At 42.2% G+C, this 24,809-nt stretch overlaps 1 protein-coding gene across 1 annotated transcript in view; it reads left to right on the top strand.

Annotated features, from left to right (window-relative positions):
- The window catches only part of cacna2d3a (calcium channel, voltage-dependent, alpha 2/delta subunit 3a), a 105,431-nt gene that overhangs the window by 44,737 nt on the left and 35,885 nt on the right, over nucleotides 1-24,809 (top strand). The window contains exons 6-16 of the mRNA XM_079273539.1: nucleotides 1,878-2,009; nucleotides 4,427-4,638; nucleotides 5,606-5,680; nucleotides 8,956-9,045; nucleotides 9,636-9,749; nucleotides 15,008-15,086; nucleotides 17,403-17,536; nucleotides 18,626-18,643; nucleotides 23,068-23,139; nucleotides 23,522-23,602; nucleotides 24,197-24,271. Coding sequence (XP_079129665.1) covers nucleotides 1,878-2,009; nucleotides 4,427-4,638; nucleotides 5,606-5,680; nucleotides 8,956-9,045; nucleotides 9,636-9,749; nucleotides 15,008-15,086; nucleotides 17,403-17,536; nucleotides 18,626-18,643; nucleotides 23,068-23,139; nucleotides 23,522-23,602; nucleotides 24,197-24,271 — 1,082 coding nt within the window. The remainder of the gene's footprint in view (nucleotides 1-1,877; nucleotides 2,010-4,426; nucleotides 4,639-5,605; nucleotides 5,681-8,955; nucleotides 9,046-9,635; nucleotides 9,750-15,007; nucleotides 15,087-17,402; nucleotides 17,537-18,625; nucleotides 18,644-23,067; nucleotides 23,140-23,521; nucleotides 23,603-24,196; nucleotides 24,272-24,809) is intronic.

Raw genomic sequence — 24,809 nt, forward strand, 5'->3', positions numbered from 1 at the left:
TGGCGAAACAAAAACATTATTTAAGTTTTTCCAACAGTGTCTAAAGCCGTTTTTCATATGAATCAGGTCCGGACATTGTCCAGAGTTGCCCTTTCACACATGTACCACACAACCTCATCACATCAGTTGAGTATCTCTGTATTAGTGTAATAGAATAAGGAGGGTCTGTATTTTTGACAGAACTAAAAATCATACCTTATCATGAACTGCAATACCTCGATACCACCCAATCCTAATTCCTCGCTCCATTTATTAATACCCTCCTCCCTAATCATCATAAGTAACCTATTAAAGTGACGTCTGACTGGTGTAGTGGGTAACCCACACAGTTCTCCTTTTCAATCTTGAGTACAAGTGAACATTTGATGATACAAAATTCTGGGAGCTGCTTTGATCAGATTGAATTGAGGAAAGCATTAGTTGAGATGAATTTAAATGAATGCTTAGGGAGAATGTAGAGCCCATACTCTCTCCCTCATCATGCCATGAGTTCAGATTGCAATAGACTCTCAAACTGCACCAGAAGTGACTGTACTGTTGGGTAAATGGAGCCTGGATCAAATCCAGCCTCCTCTCCACTCCGCTCCACCGAGGTGGACGGGTGTTTACGATCCAGAGAGGGCTTTGGTGTCCTAGCTTCCAGTGGACTAAGTCAATCATGGCTTATTGGCATGACTGTTGACAGCAGAACAATGTTGCCAGCATAGGAGATGATGTGAAATCTGGTATCTGCTTTCCTTTCTCTCTCTATCCATTAGGTACATGTCTGTCTGACTGTCTCTCAGTCATTTTCTGCCTGCCTTCCCGGGCTTTCTTTTTTTTTATCTCTCTCTAAAGGCTTTTGTCTGTGTGCCTTACTGTATGATTGTGTCTGTCTGTCTGCTCGTCCATTTCTGCTTCCATCTTCCCCGCTCCGCTTTTGAACGCATCAAAGTTGTGGTTGTAAGCAGCTGTAATAAGTTTGGTTGCCCGATCGCAGACCAGTTACATTATTGACTCTTGCAGCCTGTAAAATGAAATCCATTTCAACGATTGGATATGCCCCACGATGTATCACAATCAGTTTGGTAAGAATTATAAGCAAGAGCTATCGCACATATTGTGTAGATGCACATGAGCCACTGGAGTCATACGCTTAAATGGCAGCTATTAAGAGCTGCTAAGCTAGTTCACTTTGGCAGGAGTTATCTTATTTTCATCACGATTGGATTTAGCTGCTCTCTCATCAAGTTATGTGGGAAAGGGAAACTGAATTACAGCTCATCAAAATGGATCTTTTTTGGACGTTTGTAGAACAAATCAATGGCTTTTATTTGATGCAACTCTTTTGCTTTAGCTGTCTAGTTGGCCAGTTATCATTGGTACTTTAAGAGCAATGGTGGGTGTAAAAGATATTACTAAGTGCAGAGCCTCAGTGCAGTTGTTGTAGTCTGAGCAGTAATTACAAAGCCAGAATGCAGTTTTCACAGAAAGTATACATTTCTATTGCATGATACTCTTATATTCACAGATGTCACAAAGTCAGATTCAGCTCTTAACTCGATTATTACTCAAACATGTGGTTTCTGCATTTTGTCTTTGTGGAATGGCCGACGGTCTCTCCTGTTGCTATTCTCTTTTATCTCTGTTATTCTTTTTCTCTTCTCTCATCTTTTCACCCTGTTTTTCAGCAAACACTTTCCCTGTATCTCTTTGTAATGAATAGGCCCCGATAGTGATCTGTGGCGGTGCAATGTATTATGAGTTGAGCAGGCACTAGGGAATACCTGTCCCAACCTCCTGGGCGGTAGCACCATGCTTATCTTTTGACTCAAATGCTTCCGTTTCTTTCCTCTCAACACGTTTGTCTCTCCTTCTTTATTCCCTTTCATTCTTAGACTCTGCAATCGTTAACGGAGTGTACTGGTCTGAGGCCTTGAATAAAGTATTTGTGGATAACTTTGAGAGAGACCCGTCCCTCATATGGCAGTATTTTGGCAGTGCCAAGGGCTTTTTCAGGCAGTACCCAGGTAAGTGTGTGTTTGTTTGTGAGGGGGTAGCGGCGTGGTGGTAGTGGCCGTGTGTTCATGTGTGTGTTTGTAATTCAGTCGCTGTCTCCCTATAGCAGAACGGGGGTGTATGGGGAGCTTCATTGACTGACAGCTAGAGACTGTAGGCTTGCGGGCTGAGAGAGAGGAAGAGGGGGAGAGTAGAGCGAAGAAGAGGGCGGGGGGTGAAGAGAGACAGGTGAGAGAGTTTGTAAAGATTAGAGAGTGGGTGAAAAATTAACATTTTCAGGTGAAGTAGAATAAATAAGACCAGGAGTAGCATAATAATGAGAAGTCGCCTATTGGATGGAAATTAGTGAATATAATAATGTTATATGAGCCACATAATATGGTAAAATCAGTGGTAATGATTCTTCTCTTTCTTGTTTTTATCTTTTGACCTCTTGAATCTGCATACAAGTGTATTTAATATAATATATATTCTGTGCAGCTCTGGCTATCAAAAGGCAACCTTCACGGTCCATTGTGAGTTTTCTGACCTGGAGGCCTCCAACGTCACTGCTGCATGAAGACTCTAAATTCATTCTATTCTATTCCTAAAGTTCACCAAATTTAGAAAGAAATGGCCTCTGTGAAAACAGTGCGTTTTGTGGGTTATTTCATGTCATTTTGACATGGGATGATTTTATACAACGAGATGCTTCTGTTGAATATTTCAGTGTAATTTTCCGATGCTCTGGGAACTACATTCACCTCAATTGTATTGGGGTGGCAGCAGAAATCTCTAATCTCTAACTGCATGGCCAACTACCACTAGAAGTAAGTATCAAAATATGTATTTTACTGTAGGTGCGGAGGTAGTTTTGAAAAAAGAGATGTTTAATGTTTTAGAGAAAATCTATTGTGACGGAAAAACGTGCGTTAGCAGAAAGCCTTTAAGGCAGGGGTGTCCAAACTTATTTCACTGAGGGCCACATACAGAAAAATATACCAAGGGCTGGGCCACTCAGGTCCGATCGCCTCACCCCTAGTGTGTTAAAGTGAGCAAAATCAATCAAATTTGGTTCTCAATGTGCTTTTGTTCAGATTTAACAGAGATGCTTGCTCACGTATGTTGAGCCGAACAGACTCATTATTCAAATAGAAGGGAGTTGAGAACAGCTCGATGTCTCTCTCAATGAGAGAAACATATTGAAAGCCATGGCAGCTGGTGGAACATGTTCTAGGTAGGGCTGTGCCACATCCAATCAATTTCAGCAAACATCCCAGTATGATTCAATGCTAAATAAATTAAGGTATCAAACACGTATTGCTACTTTGCAGTTAAATATTTAACATTTATTCCAACATGAAAAAAAGCAGAAAATAACACTTTGACAAACACGTCAGGACATCTTATTTACAGCTAGTAGCTTTGCATGTACTGCTTCCCTTTCCTGCCAGTCTGCTGTCTGATTGTGAGGTCAGGCTGATCTGATATCAGCACTGCAGTTTCTCCTCAAAGTTCTCCTCTCAAACGGGTCTTGGAGGAGTAGTGCTCGTGCTGGAGCTCGCGCCCGCCTGTAGAGACTCGTGTAGAGACCCGTCGGATTGCATCTGACACAGCTTCAAACATGTCCTTACCTGTTGTTGTGCTCTTTAGACTCCTAAAATCAAGCAGCTCCGAATGCAGAAATGATCGTCAACTCCCCGCAAACAAATGAACAGCTGTGCGGTGTCTGTGGCATCTGTGCTCTCATCATATGCAATAGAGTAAAAAGCAAAAGCACGAGCTTTATCTGACACTTGATGGTTTAGGTTAGCTGACAAGTCTTCGATTCGCCGCACAACTGTGTTTCTGGACACGCTGACGTCGTTGAATTGCTGCATTTATTCCGGGCACTGTTTTATGAAGTCACCATCTGAGAAAGGTTTCCCGTGGCGGGCAATGAGTTGAGCTACCTCGTGGCTGCTATTGTGACTTTTTCTTGTGTTTTGTTTGCACGGAAAAAAATACTCTTATTGAGCTAACTGCCATTTAACTTTCTGTTCTCGCTCGGCACCAGTGTAGGACGTGTCATCATCCGGGCCTAAACGTTTCTTTGATTGCTCTTATTTTGTGGAGAAGCTGCCTTGTTCAACACAGTATCTCCACCTAGTGGTGAAACTAAGAAGTACAATACAGTCAAGCGCAAGTTTCAAGTGTGGGCCATATTACATTATATTTTTAGAAGTTGCTGCGGGCCAATTAAAAATGGACCGCGGGCCGTACTTGGCCCGCGGGCCGTAGTTTGGACACCCCTGCTTTAAGGGCTCAAAGAACACTTTCTCAGGCCACCTTTTTTCTCTTTCAGCCACGGTAACAGTTTGTTCTTCTTTGGTACAAATCAAGCAACTCCAGCACTTTTTCAGTTTGTCGTTCATTTTTTCACTTGTGATGCTGACACCGTCTCTTCAAGGGATCAAGTGGAAGCCGGATGAACACGGGGTCATAGCTTTTGACTGTCGTAACCGGAAGTGGTACATCCAGGCTGCCACCTCTCCCAAGAATGTGGTCATCCTGGTGGATGTCAGTGGGAGTATGAAAGGCCTCAGGCTGACCATCGCCAGGCAGACGGTATCCTCCATACTGGACACTCTTGGTGACGACGACTTTTTTAACATCATTGCCGTAAGTCCATACAGATGTGCACACATCTGTTGGGGGGGGGGGGGGGTATCGACGCCCACATCCTCTCCTCCTCAGATCAGAGGAAATCCTGGAACAAATCAGCTTTCTTTCCTGTCACGCTCACAACCAATTAGCAGTCGGCTGAATGGAGATTTGAATTGCAAAAGAGACAGTTGTGATTGAATCCCGCCTCAGGTACCCAAGCTATTGTTTATCGCATCGTGTTAGCGAGTGTGCGTGCGTGGCCACGCACTTGCACATGTGTGTCTGATGCTATTTCACATCAAAACGTAGCTCGTCGCTTTGCCAGCCTCCATTCTCTTTCTCTGCAAAACAGAGTCTTCATTATCATTCATTATCGTAATCATGTTATTTTGAAAATTATTCTTTTGAAAAATAAAGCAAAAGAGGATTTAGACAATCAGGCAGAAACATATTGTTTTTCCGAAAGTCTTTAAAAGGATCCGTCATTTTGAATCTGTTTCTTCTTTCTTCTTTTTATTTGTGCTATTTTTCCCTTGTTTCCTTCTATACACATGAAGGGATTTCTCCCATAGAAGACACACAGTTGTGCAACAGTTAGTATACGTTAAGTATCTGCAATGAGAGTAAAGTCTCACTTGTGTGGTGAGAATGTGTTTCATGCTACAGTGTACTCACAAAGACAGACACACACATGCATATGCCCACACGCACATTATGGCAGAGTGCTGGCTGTGAAGGAACACAATTCCATTATCTTTCTTGAACTTTGAAGTGTAATTCATACTCATGCATTAAATTATGAGTTTTTATCACAGAATGGCAGGCACTGGGTACAGCGTGCACTGTACAGTGTGTGCATGTGTGTGTGCTTTTCATCAAGATGAGTAAAGTTCCTAACATCTTCACATTTTTAATTTTTAAAAATTTGATCAAACATTTCTGTATAGAAAAAAGATTGATTATTCCTTTTGTATTCTTTTAGTACAATGAGGAATTGCATTATGTGGAGCCGTGCCTAAATGGAACTCTGGTCCAAGCCGATGTCACCAACAAAGATGTGAGTCTTTCGTTGTTTGTCTTTTGTTTTCTCCTGTTAAACAGAAATCATTGATGATTTCTTGTATATTACACACATTGCACATTAATATAAAAAGATGTCACTGACATATTGTACCTTATGTATGGTCTATCTGGCATGTGTGTGAGTTAGGGTGTGTGTGACCTGTTATTCAGCCTGCTTGTGGATAAACTCTCTGTGAACTGGGGTCACCAGACCTCTGGAGCCCTCTCCTCATCTTTGCTTGAGGCTACATTAGCTGCTGCTAGCATAACACACCTGATTTTCTGACCAAATTGTGCATTGTGGGTAATGGAGGCGCCATGTTTTGACAAGTTTGAGGTATCCGTGAAATAGAAAATAAGACATTTCCAGTTCTGCTGCGTTGTGGTTAAAACATTTCCCCAACAGTGTGATAGGAGTGCAATATTAAATTGGAGTACCGGTACTCTTTTAATTATGGTTTGACTTTTCCTGAGGCAGGGAGTGGGAATGTTTGGGTAATGTCTGTATATCTGTGTTGATGTGTATGTACACTGATCAGGCTGTTCGTACAGGACATTTTCATCAATATGGCTCATGAGAATCCTTGCAATTACTGTGGCGTGATTCCTTTCTTCTTTTCTGAGTCGCTGCTCTTCCCTGTTGCCTACAAAATTGTGTCTTGAATCCTTAAAATTCAATTTCAAAATGCAATTAAATGTAATGACCTCTATTAACTCTAGTCAGGACCTAACCATTGGGAAGCAGCTGTATATGGGCTACTTTCCATGGACCACATGCAATTACCGGTATGTGGTTCACATCTGTGCGTGGGTGCCTGCTGGTGTTTGAGTTGATTTCCGTTTCTTTCTAAGTAAGTGTATACTTATGCATATGGATTAGCATTATGCGTTTAACTCCAGATGGTAGTTTAATGTCGTGTGAGTCAGCCAGCTGAGGGGAATGCAGTCTGTACAAGTAGATAAAGCTAATGTCTTTTACTTCAGCTGGGGGCAGGAAGTGACTGTCACACTGGAGACTGAAACTTACTCATCTGTCTTCCCAAAATCTGTTATTTCATACCCGAACTTCAACTGCTTCATAAATACCTGTTGTCAAGCTTCCATGGGACACAGATTCATCTGGCTATATTAACATGAGTAGTTATTTGTCTGATTTGACTTTTTACCAAGCAGCTGAAGAAGCCATAATCCATCCTGTCTTCTTATTACTCACATGTGCAGAAGTTCCCGGCTCATTTATAAAGCCTTCAAGGTAAACACTGATGATTCTCAACATTATCTCTATTGAACAGTTGTTGGGCTTAGACGCAGCTGAAGAAGTTTGCTCCAGTTATATCAAAGATGCAGTAACTAACTGAATAAAGTAGAAAGAAAGTCAGCAATAAGAATGAATGGTTCATTGACAGCAGCTCAAACAGACCCAGACAACAAGGTCTGGGTTAGAAGAGCCTGAATCTGGTTTAAACATTGTTGAGTCAACACCATAGGTATAGCCATTGATTTAGCAGTATTTCAATGAGAATATTTTGAGCTGACATGTCCAAACTTAACTTACTTTGCAACTAAATTAGCGCAGTCGTAACCTAGACGTCTTTTAACCTGTACATTTCCAAATCCATTCTTAATGGGCAGGAAGTTGTTGAATGGGGCTTGAATCTGACTTCACTTTAATAGTTGTTGATTATCTATCCTACTCATATCACCACACAGTGCTCACTATTTTTTCTCAGCAGAACAACTCTTTTTTTCTTTCATACATATATTAGAATTGCACCTGCACCCACGTTGAGATGAATAACTTGCCATACAAATCAAAACCTTAGACTTCAGCAAGCTGCAATTAAATACATTTTGTTCATTCATTTATGTCCCTGTAGCCAGGCTTCGTTAAGCTGACTGCTGTGATCATTGTTGAGTGTAAAAGGTGTCTGAAGCATTGAAGGGTTTCGATGTACAATGTACATTTCAGAGCCGTGTGGCGCAGCACAAAAGCTTGGGCACATTCAGCATCAACTACACACACACACACATACACACACACACACACACACACACACCTACACTCACAAACACACTTTCTGAATCTGCCAACTTAAGTACACTGCTGCACCAGGGATTGAACGTACGTCAATGTGCTGAGACGAGTCACTTCAGTGTTAACTCACATACATACACACTCACATGGTAGGTAAAATGTGCCATGCTCCAGGGTACAGCCTTTGTCAGAAATGATTTACCTTTTTTTCCACATCAAAGGAAAGGTTGTGTCTTTTTGCCATATGGGGGTATTGTCGGGGACGCTGGAGGTTGTTTTTGTGCACTTATGTATTTGTGTGTTGCTGCTGCACACGTGTGTGTGTGTGTGTGTGTGTGTGCTCCCAAGTGAGCAGGCTCTAATATGGCCGTATGCTGCTTGGGTCCCCCAGCTGTGTGTTGAGAGACTTTTCTCCTCCCATCAGAGAGAAGCAGAGGACGAGAGGAGATGAATGTAGAGTGAGTGAAAGGAAAGGTGTAGAAAAATAAGACGCTTGGAAGATGATGATTTAGGTGTGGTGTAGATTTTGGGTGTTCCCAGACCCTACAATTGTTATATGTTGTATGTGATACCTCGTTGCTGACCTCCATAGGTGGAAATGTTTTTTTACAGGTAGCTGGATAGAGCCAGAGTCAACAGGAAATATTCGAAATGCCAACAATTGGATCTAAACAGCTATGAATAGATTACATTTGAAAATGTGCTGTGCCCATCTGTATGTGTGTGTGTGTGTGTGGGGGGGGGGGGGGGGGGTTGCCTCCAGGCTGTTGCAAATAATGAGACATGCGCATGAGACCTGTTAGGTTGCTCACAACATTAAACTCATTAATTGCCGGAGAACAGGCACACCGATGCACACACTTTCAAACGCACAAGACTGAACGCTCATCAGCCAAGAAGCTCCTATTAGGAGGTGGAGGGAAAACAGGTAATTTGGGTTCTTTCAGGCAATATGTGAAATTTCACTCCATGATAATGTTGCAGCTTGCAACAAAAAGCGGCTCAGGTTTCAGTTAAGGAGCCCATTAGACCATTGGTGCAATGTCTGTTCACACGCAGATGACGGTAAACCAAGCTCAGTGTTATGAGCACGATCCCATTTTGTGTCTCTTTTTTTTTCTTTCCAAAAATCCAAAATGACCTCCAATTTTTCCTCCCTCTGTGTTTTTTCACTCTTGTCCTGGATTCGTGTGACCGTGATCATCATGTTTTTCTCCGAAACTTTATTTTCCCAGCATTTTCGGGAGCACCTCGACAAGCTGTTTGCTAAAGGCATTGGCATGTTAGACATAGCTCTGACTGAAGCCTTCAATCTTCTCGGTGATGTAAGTAATACACTCATGCATGATCAACCCTCCTGACACATCTCATGCACACGCATATACACACAGAGAAGAAACAGTGGCATGCACAAAACGAATTAGCGCGCTGTAATTAACAGCAAACAGCTCAACAGAATCATGCAAAAACCAAGTAAACAAGGCACTTGATGACTCAAGTTACTGGCTTGACATCTCCTCATTATGAAGTAATTAATCAAACATGCAAAAAAACACACACACACATTTACCTTCCCATTCTAAATGCTCGTATTTCAAAAACATGTATCTATTTAATTGTACACCACAATAAATGTCTCCATTTTGTTCCCGGCAATTTTGTGAGGTAATACACTCTTAAGGTAGATGTCTTCGTAACTCGTGTGCATAGCGTTTATAACACAGTTAGCGTCCATGATGTGAAGGTAAGTCATGTAGAGACATTACATTCTCTAATGGGAAGTGACTACATGAAATGTTTGGTAAGCGTAAAAGTCGATTTTTAACTGGTTTTATTACGAAATGGAGGGGAGCTATTTTTTGTTGTTGTTCAACTACATTAACGTCCCTCTCCCTCTCCCTGTCTTTGTCTCCAGTTCAACGAGACTGGGAGGGGTAGTGAATGTAGCCAGGCCATTATGTTGGTGACCGATGGGGCAGTGGACACATATGATCCCATCTTTGCCAAGTACAACTGGCCAGAGAGGAAGGTAGTGTATTAAACACACAAACACACTCATCACATTATTGTACAATAGTAACTCCACAAAAGTGGTAAAGTGAGGTCAGCTGAGCTCAATTTCCCATTACGCCTTGTTCACAACTTCATGAACTGGTATTCCAATGGAGGGTGAGGATGGAGAGCAGTGGACTAATGCCCTCCTGTGGCTATGAATGACTCTTTAAAGTCGCTGCCGAGAATCAGCTGTCAGAAAATGTGAAATTAGGACGAGACCCATTTGACATTATTTTGAAAGGGAAACCGAAGGTAACGGATCTCTTAACTACATCAATAAACATAGTGAGTGGGATGATAGTTTTATATTGATTACAAATGATACAATTATTCTAAAATACAAAAAGAGAAAGGCAAGCAGGATCAATGTTCCTCAAATTGATACATATATTTTGTTTTTTGCTGTTGTCACAAATCAGAGCATTTTTTTGCCAAGTATTAATATTTGTCTGAGTTGTGAGAGTTTTTGACAAGCAGAAAGTACTGAGCCGACCCAGTCGAAAGTCCTTTCAGAGGTGTTGGAGACAGAGTTAAGTATGGCCCTGTCTCTGAGGACTGAGCTGTCTCTCTGCTGCCCTGCGAGTAATTGTGGCGCTCTTCTGACAGAACATGAAATGGAGGAACGAGGGGAAGAAAAAGGGTTCCACTTAGGTCATGTTCTTTTTAAGGATAAAGTACCGTACTAAGGGCAATGGTAGATGAACACACCCTTAACACACCCTGTATGCACATGCATATGAATACCTCCATTGTCACCTCCAAGTCTTTTAAGATTAGCCAGTTTTAATCTTAAATCAGTTTGACCACATCTTTCGATGCATTATTATGAGTGCCAAGTTGTTACCATAAATGACACTCTTGTATTGTCATGTTTTTGAGTGTGTCTGGTGTTTGAAAATGTTCCCACCCCCTCCACCCCCACTGCTGCCTCAAGGCTGAACAGCAGTGAGCGGAGAGGGACGAGGCTAGATAGTTCCATTTAGAAGAAGCCCCGCTGATAATAGAAGTCTTCGGTCTCTGTCACTCTCTCCAGTGTCTCTCTCTCCCTCTCGCTCTCTCACTGCTGCTGGTTTTTAATGGCTTCCCTCCAACCAGCCTTCTAGCTTCACCGCTGTACAGCATCACACTGAGAATATAGGCGTGCTTTGGAAAAAAACGTTACTGAATATATGCACTTCTTCCAAAAACCATGCGATCACAATATCATAAAGAAAGCATTGCTGTGAAAAACAGTATCTACTAAAATACAACACTGAACCACTTTAAATAATGAAAAAAAAGTTTTTCTTTCATGTTACACTCGTGATTATTTTGAGAGAGATACTGTCACAGTTTTCAGCTAACTGTCTTTTGTAGATAAATAATGCTTTAGAAACTTTCTTTTGTACTCAAAAGATGAAAGTAACAGACACACACAAAGTAACACCCGCATACTCTCTAAAAACTCCTTATCCATCAACATGAATGTGCCTATGACAATAATTCATCTCACCACCTTTTGAAGTGCCTATAATACAATAGGAATGCAATAGGAAAACAGCAGTGGTGGTCTCCCTTGACTGAAAAAAAGGTTCACCATTTCCTGTCTTAGTGGCACCAAATTCCTTCAACCACCTGAGAGTACAGCCTCCTGGCCTGTGACGTCCCCAGACACCTGATTACTGACAGATTGTCTGTGTTTGGCACAATAAACCCCACAAGGCACTGAAAACCTGGATTGTGCCATCAATATAATATGAAAACGGGATATGGTGTTCCAAGATGTCACACATTCATAGCATTTAAAGTTGATCACTGGGCACATACACTGAAAAAGCTATTCAGCCATTTTGGTCCCATGGCAGATTACAACCTTTCTCTGGCTGAGTCGGCCACACAAATGCCATGCAATTCATTTGTTAATATGGCTGTGCTGTCTTGCAGAATACTTGAAACTCGTGATTGAGCCCATAAACCAATGTTTACAATGTTTAACTGAGGTAATAAAAAAAGTGACAGAAGTCTTTTCTTTTTTTCTCAAATAAAGGAGTTGCCCCCAGTTGTCCATTTGAAAAAATGCAAGCTTACGGCACTTCCACATTGGCTTCACTTTTCGGAATCGGAGGTTGCTGCTTGCTTTCTTTTAAATATTGAAAAAAAGTATTTTTTGGGCCAGAGATAGTCACATGATTTGCAATTCAGGCAGTGGCGAGGGGAAGCTAGACAACCCTGCCAACTGATGAAAGATGCTTCATGCTGTGTGTCCATGCCTCTCTGCATGAGCTGACCTTGAAGGCAAAGGCATAGAAAAAATTGAAAGTGGGCTACATGTGCAGTACTTGCCTCAGCCTCAGGAGATTGATATGCTGCGTTACAACAACCTTCCCGTGCTGCCCATACCTTATTTATTGCCACCATTTGGCAGTTCATCATGAGGCCCCAGTGCTCGTCCTTTGCCAACATTGTTTCTGTTGTCCCAATAGCAAAGGGCTAACAACCTTAACTGCCTGTAGATTACTCTGCAACCTGTAAAGGGGAACTATATGCGCTCCTTCAATAGACACACTTGCACCGGGCGCATCTGTAGTAGGGCCAGACTGCTGATACCATGAGCCCTAGGAGACAGTGTCCCTGTGGCCTTGGCTTCTAATCTGAATTGTGAGAGAAACTTTCTGAGTAGAGTCTGCTAAACGCAATTTGGGAATCCACCTCTAGGCCCACAAACCATGTCGTCAGGGGAGGCTGCAGCCTTGCTCCATGAACAAGCAACTCTCTGTTGAAGTTAAAGAGCAGCAAAGCCTATCCTCTCAAACACATACTGTATATCTCTTCCACGTAACTCAACCTGCTCTCCTAAAATCAGTCCAAAAAACACCAGATTTTCAGGTAATTATTATTCGAGTAAAAACGTTATTATATTAGTGTTGGGCCTGTAATCAGTTAGAAATGCTGGGGTCACATGGTTTTAGTTATAGCAGTAGAACAAAAGCAGATTTAAGATAAGGAATTTAATTAAAGACAAAGGATCGATTAAAAAGATGCGTCAGTGAACAAGAAATAGATTCAGCTGCTATCTTTAGAAAGTGTGGCACAAGGTTATCAGGGGCGTCTGCTTTGCTGATGTCTAAAAGCGTTCATGCTTTGTGTACCACTGTGGTCGAAACAATTAAAATGAAAAGGATTGCGAACAGTTTTTGATAGAAAAGTTGTCAGCTTTTACATTTTCTTTCCATATTAGGAATCAGCTGTATTGCCTCATCATCAAGATCTCTAAATAACACCAAACTCCATGAAATAATTTATACAATGCTTCCTTATAATACACAGCTTAGCTTTAGGCTTTTTTTTGTATAAGCTGCAGTAGTTGCATTGTTGCAATATAATACATTTGTCTATCCAAAACATAAACCACATCAATTTAAGGAGTCATCTTTGTACCTTCATGGATGTGGTTTTGGTTTCAGAATGAAACTTCAGACTGACCTAGATTTGAAATCATCTGGGGTTTTATAAGCAACAGTAGGCCTGTCTGGGCCTACATTATGCTACATATTGCATGAGGCCATTAACATCAGAACAATCAGCCTGCTATTACTTTGTAACAGTATGAGTTGCAACTGTGTTCTGGACATTAAAACACACCTTACAGAAGTACTTACCGTCTTTACACCGGATAATAAATGAATAAATGATTGGGTTATGTGGTGAATAAATAATGTAGGAGTGTGAACAAATATATTTTGGCATAGTGTCGGTGCATCTGTGCGTGCATGGATACACACATGTGTATACTGCTATGTCTGTGCAGTCTTTGTATTCCTGACTACTATGTACAATTTGTGCAGTCAAGTAGGTTGAAGATTGCATGCTGTGGCTTGAGCCCCTACTAGTTTTTATCTCCACTGTACTTAGCTCAGCTGTAAACCTCTTCCATACTTAATAACTAGCCTGCTGTAGTTTGACATCTGTATTTGGCTACCAGTGAAGGAAAACACATGAAATGTGACACTTGGCGACCCTACATGGAGCGGGTATGATCTTGTCAGCTGTCTTGTGTTTTCCTGTCACTCTGGCAATGTCATTCAAATGGATGAGGTTTGTATGAATAGAAGATGATTATAGTCTAAATGACAGTCTGACAACTGTACTTCTTCACAGTGAAACTCATTACAGTTGACAAAAAGTCCAACAATATCCATGCAAATACATAAGCTGTCTGTAGTTATAAAGCTGTTATAATCACTATTGAATTGGTAAAGAGTTCATCTTTTTCACGCTGCAGTGACAATTCAATAAATATAGTTTATTACTGAAGTATTCCTCAGAAAAAGAAACGTCATCTAGACATAAATTATGTTTTTGCAATTTTCAGACCCTTCTGCTGGGAGCAGTCATCCAAAATCAAATAAAGACACAAATCTAATGTGTGTGCCTGCACATACATACATACACACACTCAAACACAAATAGACACATGCTGTCAGGGTGAAGGCAAGCAGTGACAAATGCAGGCATGGGAGCTATGGCAGCTGTGCCCCCAGAGGCTTGCATCTGGTCCAATCTGGCAACATGCACTTCACCACACACACACACACACACACACACACACACACACACACACACACACACACACACACACACACGCACACCTGCCAACTACACCTGCTGCCTGAGCCAACTGGACAACAATGGGTTTGGCAGCAGAAAGTTTAGAAGACTCTGGATTGAGCACATGAAGCTTGGATTAGGTTTTTTCAACATACAACATTGATTTCATGGTTAATCATTTGCATTTATTTTGATTACAGATTCTTAGGGAAGCGTAATGCATTCACTTACGAAAAAAAGATTTGCCATGTTTGTCTGAATCAACGAAATTATTATCTCGGTAATTTTGAGAAAAGTTTTAATGGAAAAATGTTCTCAAGTGAATGCATTATACTTTTTCAGATTGTTGATACACTTATCCTTTTGTAAAATGTGTATCTGTTAATCCACAATTGTTTAGTTTCTTCAGTGGATAAAAAAATATTGAAATTATTGAAATTTTAAATAAAATCCAAAAGGAAGAAGTCTTCCATGAGTCCATCTTCGACTCTATTAAACAAGGAGAAAGGGCCTGCTAATCACTGGGAGATAAAGACTGAGCCTTCTGCTTGGCTTTGACACTGTTATCTTCTATATGGTGGTGTGGGGGCCCTATCAAAATGCGATTAAAATGATTGACATAAGCTATCTGCTTTCTCTCCGCAGGTCCGCATATTCCCTTACCTGATTGGTCGAGAGTCAGCCTTCGCAGATAATCTGAAATGGATGGCATGTGCTAACAAAGGTGGGATCTTACAACACATGCATAGACCTCTGTGCTTTTTCTCTACTTGTAATCAGTTTTTGCAGAAGAAAGTTGCTGCATGCTGCTGTCAGCCGGGCAAAAATGATAGGAGCTCAGGATTTGTTCAGGGTTATGCATGTGTCTGTGTGCGTGCATGTACTTGCATAGACATGTTTGTCAGTGCTCATCAGTATAAGCATGTGTGTGTGACAGCAGGCAGCTGGTTCCAGTTGCAGCGACCAAATATGTCGCATTACATGTTCCTCTAAGCCTAAAGTTCAAACTATCTTGATGATACGCCACTTTCCAGTTGCTTGGTGTGTGGTCATGGTTGTCTCGGTGTGTAGAGCACTTTCCTTTAGGTTCTATATTTAGCTGAGAGGTGGGTGACAGAGACAGGCTGGCTCCATTTCCTCAGACTGCTGTAGATAACACAGGCAAGCCCTGGGTCACACAAGGGGTGTGCATGTGTTTTTAGCTGTGTGTGTGTGTGTGTGTGTGTGTGTGTGTGTGTGTGTGTCTATTTATATGTGTGTAGACAAGGGCATCCACAGTTAAGCTTGGAAGTGATATCAGAGAACCCATCCAGTCAGTTTGAGGGTGTTAATGGCGAAGATGAGACCTGCCTGTGTGTCGTGCTACATAAGTGTGTGTTCGTGTGATGCACGGTGATTCAGGCTTGTGACAGCGACATCCTCTCGAGCCTACAGGAGCTCTGCAGAACAGTCTTTGCTCTGCTCCCCAGGGTCAACATCTCTATTCCAAACTGCAGCAGAGAAAGTGGTTTTACTCCTTCACTGTTTTACTTTTAGCAGGTGAAAGTAAGGTATCGTGTTATGCTGTCGGCACTGTTACTGAAGGCTGTGATGTCAAAATCTCTCCTTATGGCCTGTGATTGGAGCAAAGTATATTTTTATAGAAATGCTAAGTGTCGCAGCACAAGTTGTGCTGCTAAAATAATTGGAGGTCTAGAAAAGCGCTATACCATTGACCGTTTTCTGCCACAGAAGATAAATAATAAGCGTTTTTGCCTGCATATCACCCAGACCATGGTCCTTTAAAAGGATATTAATGCCTGACCAGACCATGCTGTGGCTGCCCTGTCCTGTGTGGACGACAGGTGTAGCATGTCACTGAAAGGAGGGAGCATTCATTGTTTCTCTCCCCAGCTCATCTCACTGGCCCCGGTGGCTCAGCCTGAAGGATGCCCTCAGCCTTCCAGAGGGAGCAGTCATTCGTCACTTACCACTGTGATGAACGATGCAGTGAGACTGAGGCAGCTCGCTTTGTGTGCGATGCGAGTCTGTGCGATGTGTGTGTTGTCATTGTACTGTCTGCTGGAATAATAGCCAGAAACCGAATGTCTCTGAGGATGAAAAGGAGGAAGTTGTCGAGGTTCACTTCCAGGTCAAGTTCGGGGGCCAGTGCATTCTTGTCGCTATAGTGATTGCAGTAATCATGTGGCTTTAATTCTTCCAGTGTCAGTGTACCATATCCTTAGTTCATTGGTAGGACATGTGGCATCCTTCATGGATCTGTGTATCTAGATTCTAGCTCGTTTACTCCCTGTGGAGTGAAGGTCGTTGCCAGGAACGATGACCCCAAAATCTATTTCCTCCAGCTATGATTTTCTCCTTGACTGCCTCACGGTGATGAAGGCAGTTTGCTGTTTTTATGGATGGATGAAAATGTGGTGGTCTCTCTCTTTTCCCTTATTCTCAGTGTCACATCTTGTCCTCTCTCTCCCTCTATCTTACTGTTGTCGTGATTCCCTCTCTTTCTCTTCCCAACTCTGCCCCCCTGCTGACATAACAGTATATTCCCTCCTGCACATTCACATTAGCATCATAATGGTGACATTACCGGCGTAGGAAATGGCATCGCATTTGGTTTAACTGAAATGGCTTTCCTATGGGATTTACATACCACTTACTCATTCACAAACCCATGCTTGTTTGCTCTCACTCGTACGCCACTGCGAGGTATTCTTCAGCTATAACTCATACGTGTATCCAGGTGTCCGTTTGCTTCATCAAGCAAATATCTGCTGCTTACCATACTGTATGCCAGATACAGTTTCTGTGCTTTGGTACAGAGGTAAATAAAATGGGAGTGACGGCTTAGATTATTTCGCCAAGCTGATGTCGGATGTGACACTTGCTGCAATGTGAAATAGTTTTGAGACACAGAGACTGTACATCTAATTTCTGTTTCAGGGCAGCATAGTGTGTTGGGAGACTCTCCATTGTTCCCAATCATCTAAGTTAAATGATTCGTCATCATTTCTCTCCTCTTCCTCCCCTCTCTGCCCAACAGGCTACTTCACTCAGATTTCCACATTGGCAGATGTGCAAGAGAATGTGATGGAGTATCTCCACGTGCTGAGTCGTCCCAAGGTGATCGACCAGGAGCACGACACGGTGTGGACCGAGGCCTACGTCGACAGCACTGTGAGTTGATACCATGTCTTACATGGTACTGGATTCCAGTTCCCACAGTCTTTACTTATCATACAAACTGGATTGTGGAAACAGAATATTCGGTGATCGATTTTCGACAAAGAAAGTGCACTAGCATCTTCAGGAACGACTTGTTTAAATCCAAAGGAGAATAGTAGTGACAACATGCAGGCGGAGGCCTGACACTGTGTTTTCCCTTCGTGCGTCTCAGACTGAACGTGTGAAAGTGTGTGTGAGCAGCAGATGGAACCATTAAGTCAAGGACTGCTGTGTGTGTTTGGGAGTTGTCTAGCATGAGTACAACACACTGTGGCACATTGGTGAGTTGGTCTATGATCTCTCAACCTCAGACCCTGGCCAAACACAGTTGATTTTCACTCTAATATTGCAGCAAGCTCATATAATCACGTGCATTGCTAAAGTCCCATGTGTTATAATTCTGTGGCACAGACATTATCATCCCTGAAACGCCCTGAAGGATAACGCCCTTATATAATAAATAGGATCCTCTTCTAAACCTTAATATACACACAACATACTGCAATGCTTCTCTTTTGTTGGTTATTTTTGCTTGGCCATAAAGAGTGAATAGTAGCCATTTGTCTTCCAATATTTTTTCGAATGGATTATGAGAGACAGCTTCAGAAATGTAAGGAGACAAAGGCAAGTGCTCTCTAGCAGAAAAACGCACAGGCTATCAACACTCCATGAAAATGCATTATTTCTTCCTGCGATCCTCTTCATATTCCTTTTTCTGTTTTCCTCTGCTTATCCCCTTCCCTCTTTGCCCTCATTATCCCCATTTATCACAGTCAAAGTACATTCACCCAACACTGATTCAACACTAACAGCTTAAGTGTTGTTTCCTCTGCTGTGACCCTCCCAGCCATAAAGCTCTCCTCTCTTGACACAGTCACTTGTTTTTAAAGTTGCAGTCAAAGTCGATGACAGTGGATTTTACACGCCCACAGATGCTGGCACTCCATTCAGTGGAAAATGCACTGAAAGGCTTTCCAACACTTATCCACAAACGTATTGACCCTTTCTCTCCTCCCCTCCTCCTTAATCTGTTCTCTTTAGCTCCCCCAAGCACAAAAGGTAAAAAAAAAAAATCTGATTTGAGGTCATCGCTGTTTTGTGCTGTGTTGAGGCCTGGTGTGTGTTCATGTGCATTTCACGTGCATGTGCGTTTTGGTCTCTGATCTCTGCGGGATGATGGTATAATTTGGGTGAACTAACTACCATACTGACTCATGGCATTTTCTTGTGTGTCAGTGTCGTATGTCGCTCCTCAACGTCCTGATTCAAACCATGCATTGTGGTTGTCAAAGGTTCAGTTGATCGCTCTCCTCTGCACGTCTGATCAAGCACACGTCTGTGCACACGCTCACAATCATTCATCATTAGTGATGCTGTGTTGGCTGTGCTTTGCCAGTGTCTCCGGGGCTGGCAGTGTGACCATATGTGTAAGTGTGAGGCCATGTTTTTGCTCTTTTGTGACTTTGGTGTGAAAAACGAGATTGCCTGTGTTATTTGTCTTGGTGGAATTCTCCAGAAAAAAGCTTTTTTGTCATCTTTTGGGTGAAAATCCAATAGCCTGTAATGACTGGCGGGATGGTCTGTTCTGATGCCTTATTATTATTTTCAGTGTTGTATTTGTTCCAGTGTTTTGTGAATCATATGTGAGTTGAGATAAGCAGCTTTATAATCATAACAATGATGGTGGAACAGAAGAGTGCTCTGCCCCCACATCAGCATGAGCTGAGCACAGAGCAGTCCCATTAGACAGCTGGCAGGCCATATGTCTGACATAGTACTGTTAGTGTGATAGATCCAAGCTTATTGACATTGAAGCAGCTCAGCACAAAACAGAAATAGATATTACATTGTTAGAGATGATAATTGGGATTAGCAAGGAATCTGCACTGCTTTTTTTGCATATAATCATCCCAGCACAGCTCTGGCCTCGGTGCTAGGAGCGCACAATCACAACAGTCCCCACACACACACACCCTGCATGGTGATAGTGTCTGATAAGAAGTTGGCAAAACTCCTGGGATTGGCTCAGTGTTAGGAAAGTGATGAGCATCTGGTATTTATGTTCCAGGGCTGATGAGTATCATCTTTCCAGATGTACCATTCAGCCTATCTTTTTCCTCTCTGCTCCATCCCTCTCAGTGCGACCCAACAATCTTTCTAGCCCCTCCCCTTTCTTCCTCTGCTTCCCCCTCCAGCTCTCCCCCCCCCCCCCGACACCTGTGCTATCCCCTCTTCTCCTGATCGTCTCCCTCTCCCTCGTCTCACCAGCTTCATCCATCATGCTCTGCCTCATTTGGCTTTGTTTCCCACTCTGTCGGATGAACTGACACAGGAGCACAGGGATGATGGGAGGGAGATGGGGGTGAGATGAATGTGGAGTGGAGGGTATAGTGAAGGACGAGTGTAGGAAGGGCGAGAGAGAGAGAGAATGTAAGATATTTGAAGACAAAGTTGGAAAGAGAACTTGAAGGATGCAGGGTTGAGAAGATGGTTTTTGCACTGAAGTTCACAGAACAAGATTGATACTTGGTAAAGCATGAAGCCAGACAAATGAGAATGCTGTGAGCAGTTGATTACCTTTGGATGATGAAATGAAGTAGTAAGCTGTTCAAAATGTCTAGGAGTGTCCCCGACTAAGAATTTACATGGTCAAATCTGATTCGTCAAGTCTTGCCGTAGGTCTTCGGATCGTATAATCATATTTTTTTTCTTCCTTGGTGGTAAAGCGTGTATGTATCAATAGAAAAATAGTAAAAACAACAAAATTAGTGGTCAATTACTATTGCTGAGCTGTTGTTTCAGAACAACGGTCAGCACTGTTTGCTGTGCGTAGGGTTTGTGCGTGTGTGTGTGTGTGTGTGTGTGTATGTGTGTGTGTGTGTGTGTGTGCGTGTGTAGTTGCGGCGCTGTCCGTGGTGCCGTCGTAAAGAGTTACATGGTTTCCTATTCTGCTGGCATTTCGTGGTTATATATGAAACTTTCATTCCTAATTTAATTTTCGCCATTGTATCAATTCACAGACATAATTGAAATGACAGAGAGGCGAAGGGACAATCAACGTGAGAGAGAAGCACAAGCCAACGGCTGTTTCTGCCGCCTCCCCCCACTGATTTTACAGAATCTTTATCTCATTCAAAATATATCAATTGCTCTGATAGTGCTACCTGCTTATGTGAGTGTTCTTGTTAATAAATACATCAATTAAATATATATATAAAATATTAAATAAATAGCCATTTTTAAAAAATGTATGGATGATGAATGATTCTTTGTTTCATTGCCACATTTTCACGTCACTGCGAGGGTGAGATTGTTATCGAACAGTCGACTATTTGGGGTCACCCCTAAAAATGTTGTGGCGGATGAAGATAAACTTCACCATTTCAAAGCAAAAGCGTTAATTGTGACTGAAGCAATTCAGAGCATAGGTGTGCCTTGTCCGTGCCATCTCTGCTCCCCTTTGGGTAAATGTTCGTTTCCTCTCAGGAACCTACGGGGTGCTTTGGCTCAAGGGCTTACACACACACCAACATCATTAAAGCCGGTCTCCAAGGAAACAAGGGTCACCTCGTCCACCAGAACACAATTTGTCAAAGCAACTTAGATTACGAGGTGTCCTAGACCGCAAACACAGGGCAGGGTGGGTGCATCTGAGCCCTCTAAGGGGTGCAAGTGTGTGGGCATGTGTGTGTGTTTGTGTCAGCGGGTGAATAACAGCCTAGAGGGGTTATTTTTCATTCTCTGACCCGCAGCAGGGGAAAGGACTTACACACCCAATTTGTTCTGACTAATACAGATAAAGTCACGGAGGAAATCATGATGCGGATTTGGTCCAAATGTGTGTTGAGTTCTGACCTTGCATTAGAGGTTGCAGGTTATGTATTATATATAAAATTCTAGATACAGAGGGACTTGCAGCACAGTCATGTTGGAGGACACTTATTTAGGGTTCAAGGAAGTGTCTCTTTTGCCTCCCGGGTTTGTATAATGAAGCACAGGTTTAAAGGTCTCTCCTCCTCTGGGTTAGGGTAAGTGAGGATCCTTTGTAGCTGTACTGTTGGCTTTGAATCCTACAGATGCGGTTGCTTTTGTTATCTGCTTAATTATAGTATGTAATTTCCCAGAGCAGCTGGGCAAGCCTGATTTACACCAAATGCACATATACTGAAAATAAAAGCATGTTAGGTTAGTGTTGTGCAAAAAGTACGCATTTGATAGGACTGCTCAACAACAGCTCATGGGGATCAGTCCATACGTTTGCCCAGCCGTGATATATGATCCAATAGATCTGAACTTGGAAATAGATTTTATATTTTTAGATGAGGCTCTGCTCGCTTTCGCTGTCCTTTGATCGATCCCGTTCACCAGCAGCAAGGGTGTCTATTGCTACAGCAGCTGTACTTGGGTGTGTTTTGTTCTCTCTTTGATGTCCAGTCCTCCGTCCTGCATTGCTCTTACTAGCTTTCTCCAAGCAGGTCACCAATTCCCCTTTTCCCAGTGCCCGAGGAAGACAGAATGCATGCTAGCAGTTTCCTGTCATCACCTATTATTACTGGAGGTAAAATGGGGGTGCGCGCTGGAGGAAAGAGAGTGTACAGGAAGTATGTTATGTTCAGTTAAGTATTTCAGTGAGAGAACGTGTGGAATCTCATGTTAAAGTCAGTCTAACAGACTGATTCTCTATTGATTGCTGCAGCAGAAAAGGATCAAATGCAACATGATTTATCTTTTATGTTGTCATCTCTAACTCAACACAACTGTGCATTTTGTTCTGGGATTCATTTTGCACTTAATGGACCAATTACTTGTGGTGACTTCAACGTAAACTGCGTGAGTGACTAACATTTAGACAGTTTTGACATTTCTGAGTGGACAAGGTCGGCCCACTTTTTGCAGAGTGGGAAGCCCTCCTCCAGTGTCTTCACAACAGTGTCAAGCTTTCATCTCTAATGGATGCCGTCGTCAGATACAGAAAGCCGCTGGAAAGATAAATGTCATAATTATTCCAGTAGTCTTTAGGGAGTGAAGATACCAGATCCAAACTAGAAGCACTGCCTTTGGATAAGCTTATTCTGCAAGAGATCAAAGGCAGGCTGGTGATTGGACACATTTTAAGGCAAATAATAAACATGAATAAAACATGTCATGGGAGTTTTGTAGGTCCCTCAAGAAGATAACATGACTAGGTCTGCAGCAGACATCCTATCAGGTTCACTACTGAAGGAACGAGAGTAATGCAGCTTGAGATAATCACTCAATGAGTGTGACAAGATTCACACAATGTGTATGATACCATGCAATGTGTTGTGTAGAGACTTTTCTTCTGTGACTATAAAGATAATGTTTCATCATTAGCTTCCCTCTTCTCCCTTCCCTTCTCTCTCTCTCTCTCTCTCTCTCTCTCTCTCTCTCTCTCTCTCTCTCTCTCTCTCTCACCCTCTCAATTGCTATCTTTCACTTTTCTTCCCTCATGACTCACTCAGATGGATGACGGTCAAGGTCCGGTTCTGATGACCACAGTGGCAATGCCAGTGTTCAGTACCAAGAATGAGACTGTAAGTGCACATAAAATGCTATACAACCAATAGCACATCCACTGTCACTACCATCATGTTTATCCAATTAGTTTTCTCCAACAAACAGTTTAGCTTAATTGAAAACATAATGCAAGTACATATTGCATTATGTATTACATAACGGGGGATTAAGCTTTGAAACAAAAGACACAAACTGTGAAATAATGGTTAATTGTTTGTCAAATTAATTTAAGTTTGATTAGAGTCTGTAAATTAGGATACAGTAGAGCATCACTAATTAATGAATATATACTATAGATTGACATTGTTTATGTCGTGAACAGTGGATTGGTAAGATACTGTGTTGTTTAATAACCTTTCAAATGCAATTTAAAAATAATCCTAATGTGTGTGCTTCCAGAGAAACCGTGGTATTCTGCTAGGGGTGGTTGGCACAGATGTACCTGTCTCTGAGCTGCTCAAGACCATCCCCAAATATAAGGTACTGCTCCGAACATCATTTAGTTACATCGCTGCACATGATTATAGACCTCAATGGCTATATGAGATACACCTCGATAGCATCACACCTTTTATGAATGTGTGAATATTCCCTTTGTGAGTGTGCCATTCATCTGGATGCTAAGTCAGTAAAAAGGATACTTGAAAGGATTTATATTTTTTATATCTGCACGTACGCCAGTCCAACTCCGCAGTGCAGTAATCGAATGCCAAATCCAGTAGCAGATAAATCAAAGGTTTTGTATAAGTTTTGACACTGATTATTCACGTCTCCTTCCCTAAATCCAATAGTGATAGGAAAATGATACACTATGTACACTAATGCATTTTGATAGTGTCCCCCGCTACATCCCCTGTGCAGATTGTTTTTACTTGACGATCTGACGCTTGGTTGGTTGGGTGTAAGATTTTGACATTTGAAAGTGTGTTATTTGTACGGACGTAGATTAATTACACCACCCTCCTTGCGCAGTGCAGTTCTGTGAGTTTCACCACAAAGAGCTTGATTAGGGCAGATTTACTTATCATGCATCCATTCGGTGTGTGTGTGTGTGTTTGTGTGTATCCTTCCTAGCTGGGTATTCACGGCTATGCCTTTGCAATCACCAACAACGGCTACATCCTCACCCATCCAGATCTACGGCCACTTGTGAGTATTACCTCCAGCACCATTCAGATGCCTCTAACAAGTTAACTGAGTACAAACCTTGTTATCATGACAATCCCTTTTAGGGCGCAGGGATTGAAGTTCAAATGTATTCATTTATTTCATACAAGGGACTTAGGAATACTTACTCTTGAGTTCATAGCAAGTCAATTACTGATTTCATTGTCATATTGCGATGCCGATTGACATGGAAAATGTGTGCGTAGTTGTGTGGGTACACCATGTGCCGTGCGTGCAGTGTGTGTGTGTGTGTGTGTGTGTGTGTGTGTGCGTGTGTGTATTGGCTGCGTGGTGGTATGTAGATGAGGAGAGTGTGTTCCAGGCCTCCGCTGTGCTGTGAATAGACAGAGATACAGCTTCTGAATGGCTGTGATTAACTCTATTGTACACGCTCACTCCTCTCACAAGAGGATGAGGGGAGAGAGTGCAGACAGGGAGGGGATGGAGATTGATGAGTGCAAGCAACCTGCTTAACGTGAGAATAGGTGCAGGGTGACAAAGAGGAGAGATATGGAGGGAT

The sequence above is a fragment of the Melanostigma gelatinosum genome (assembly GCF_949748355.1).
Source record: "Melanostigma gelatinosum genome assembly, chromosome: 8".
Classification (NCBI taxonomy): Eukaryota; Metazoa; Chordata; class Actinopteri; order Perciformes; family Zoarcidae; genus Melanostigma; species Melanostigma gelatinosum.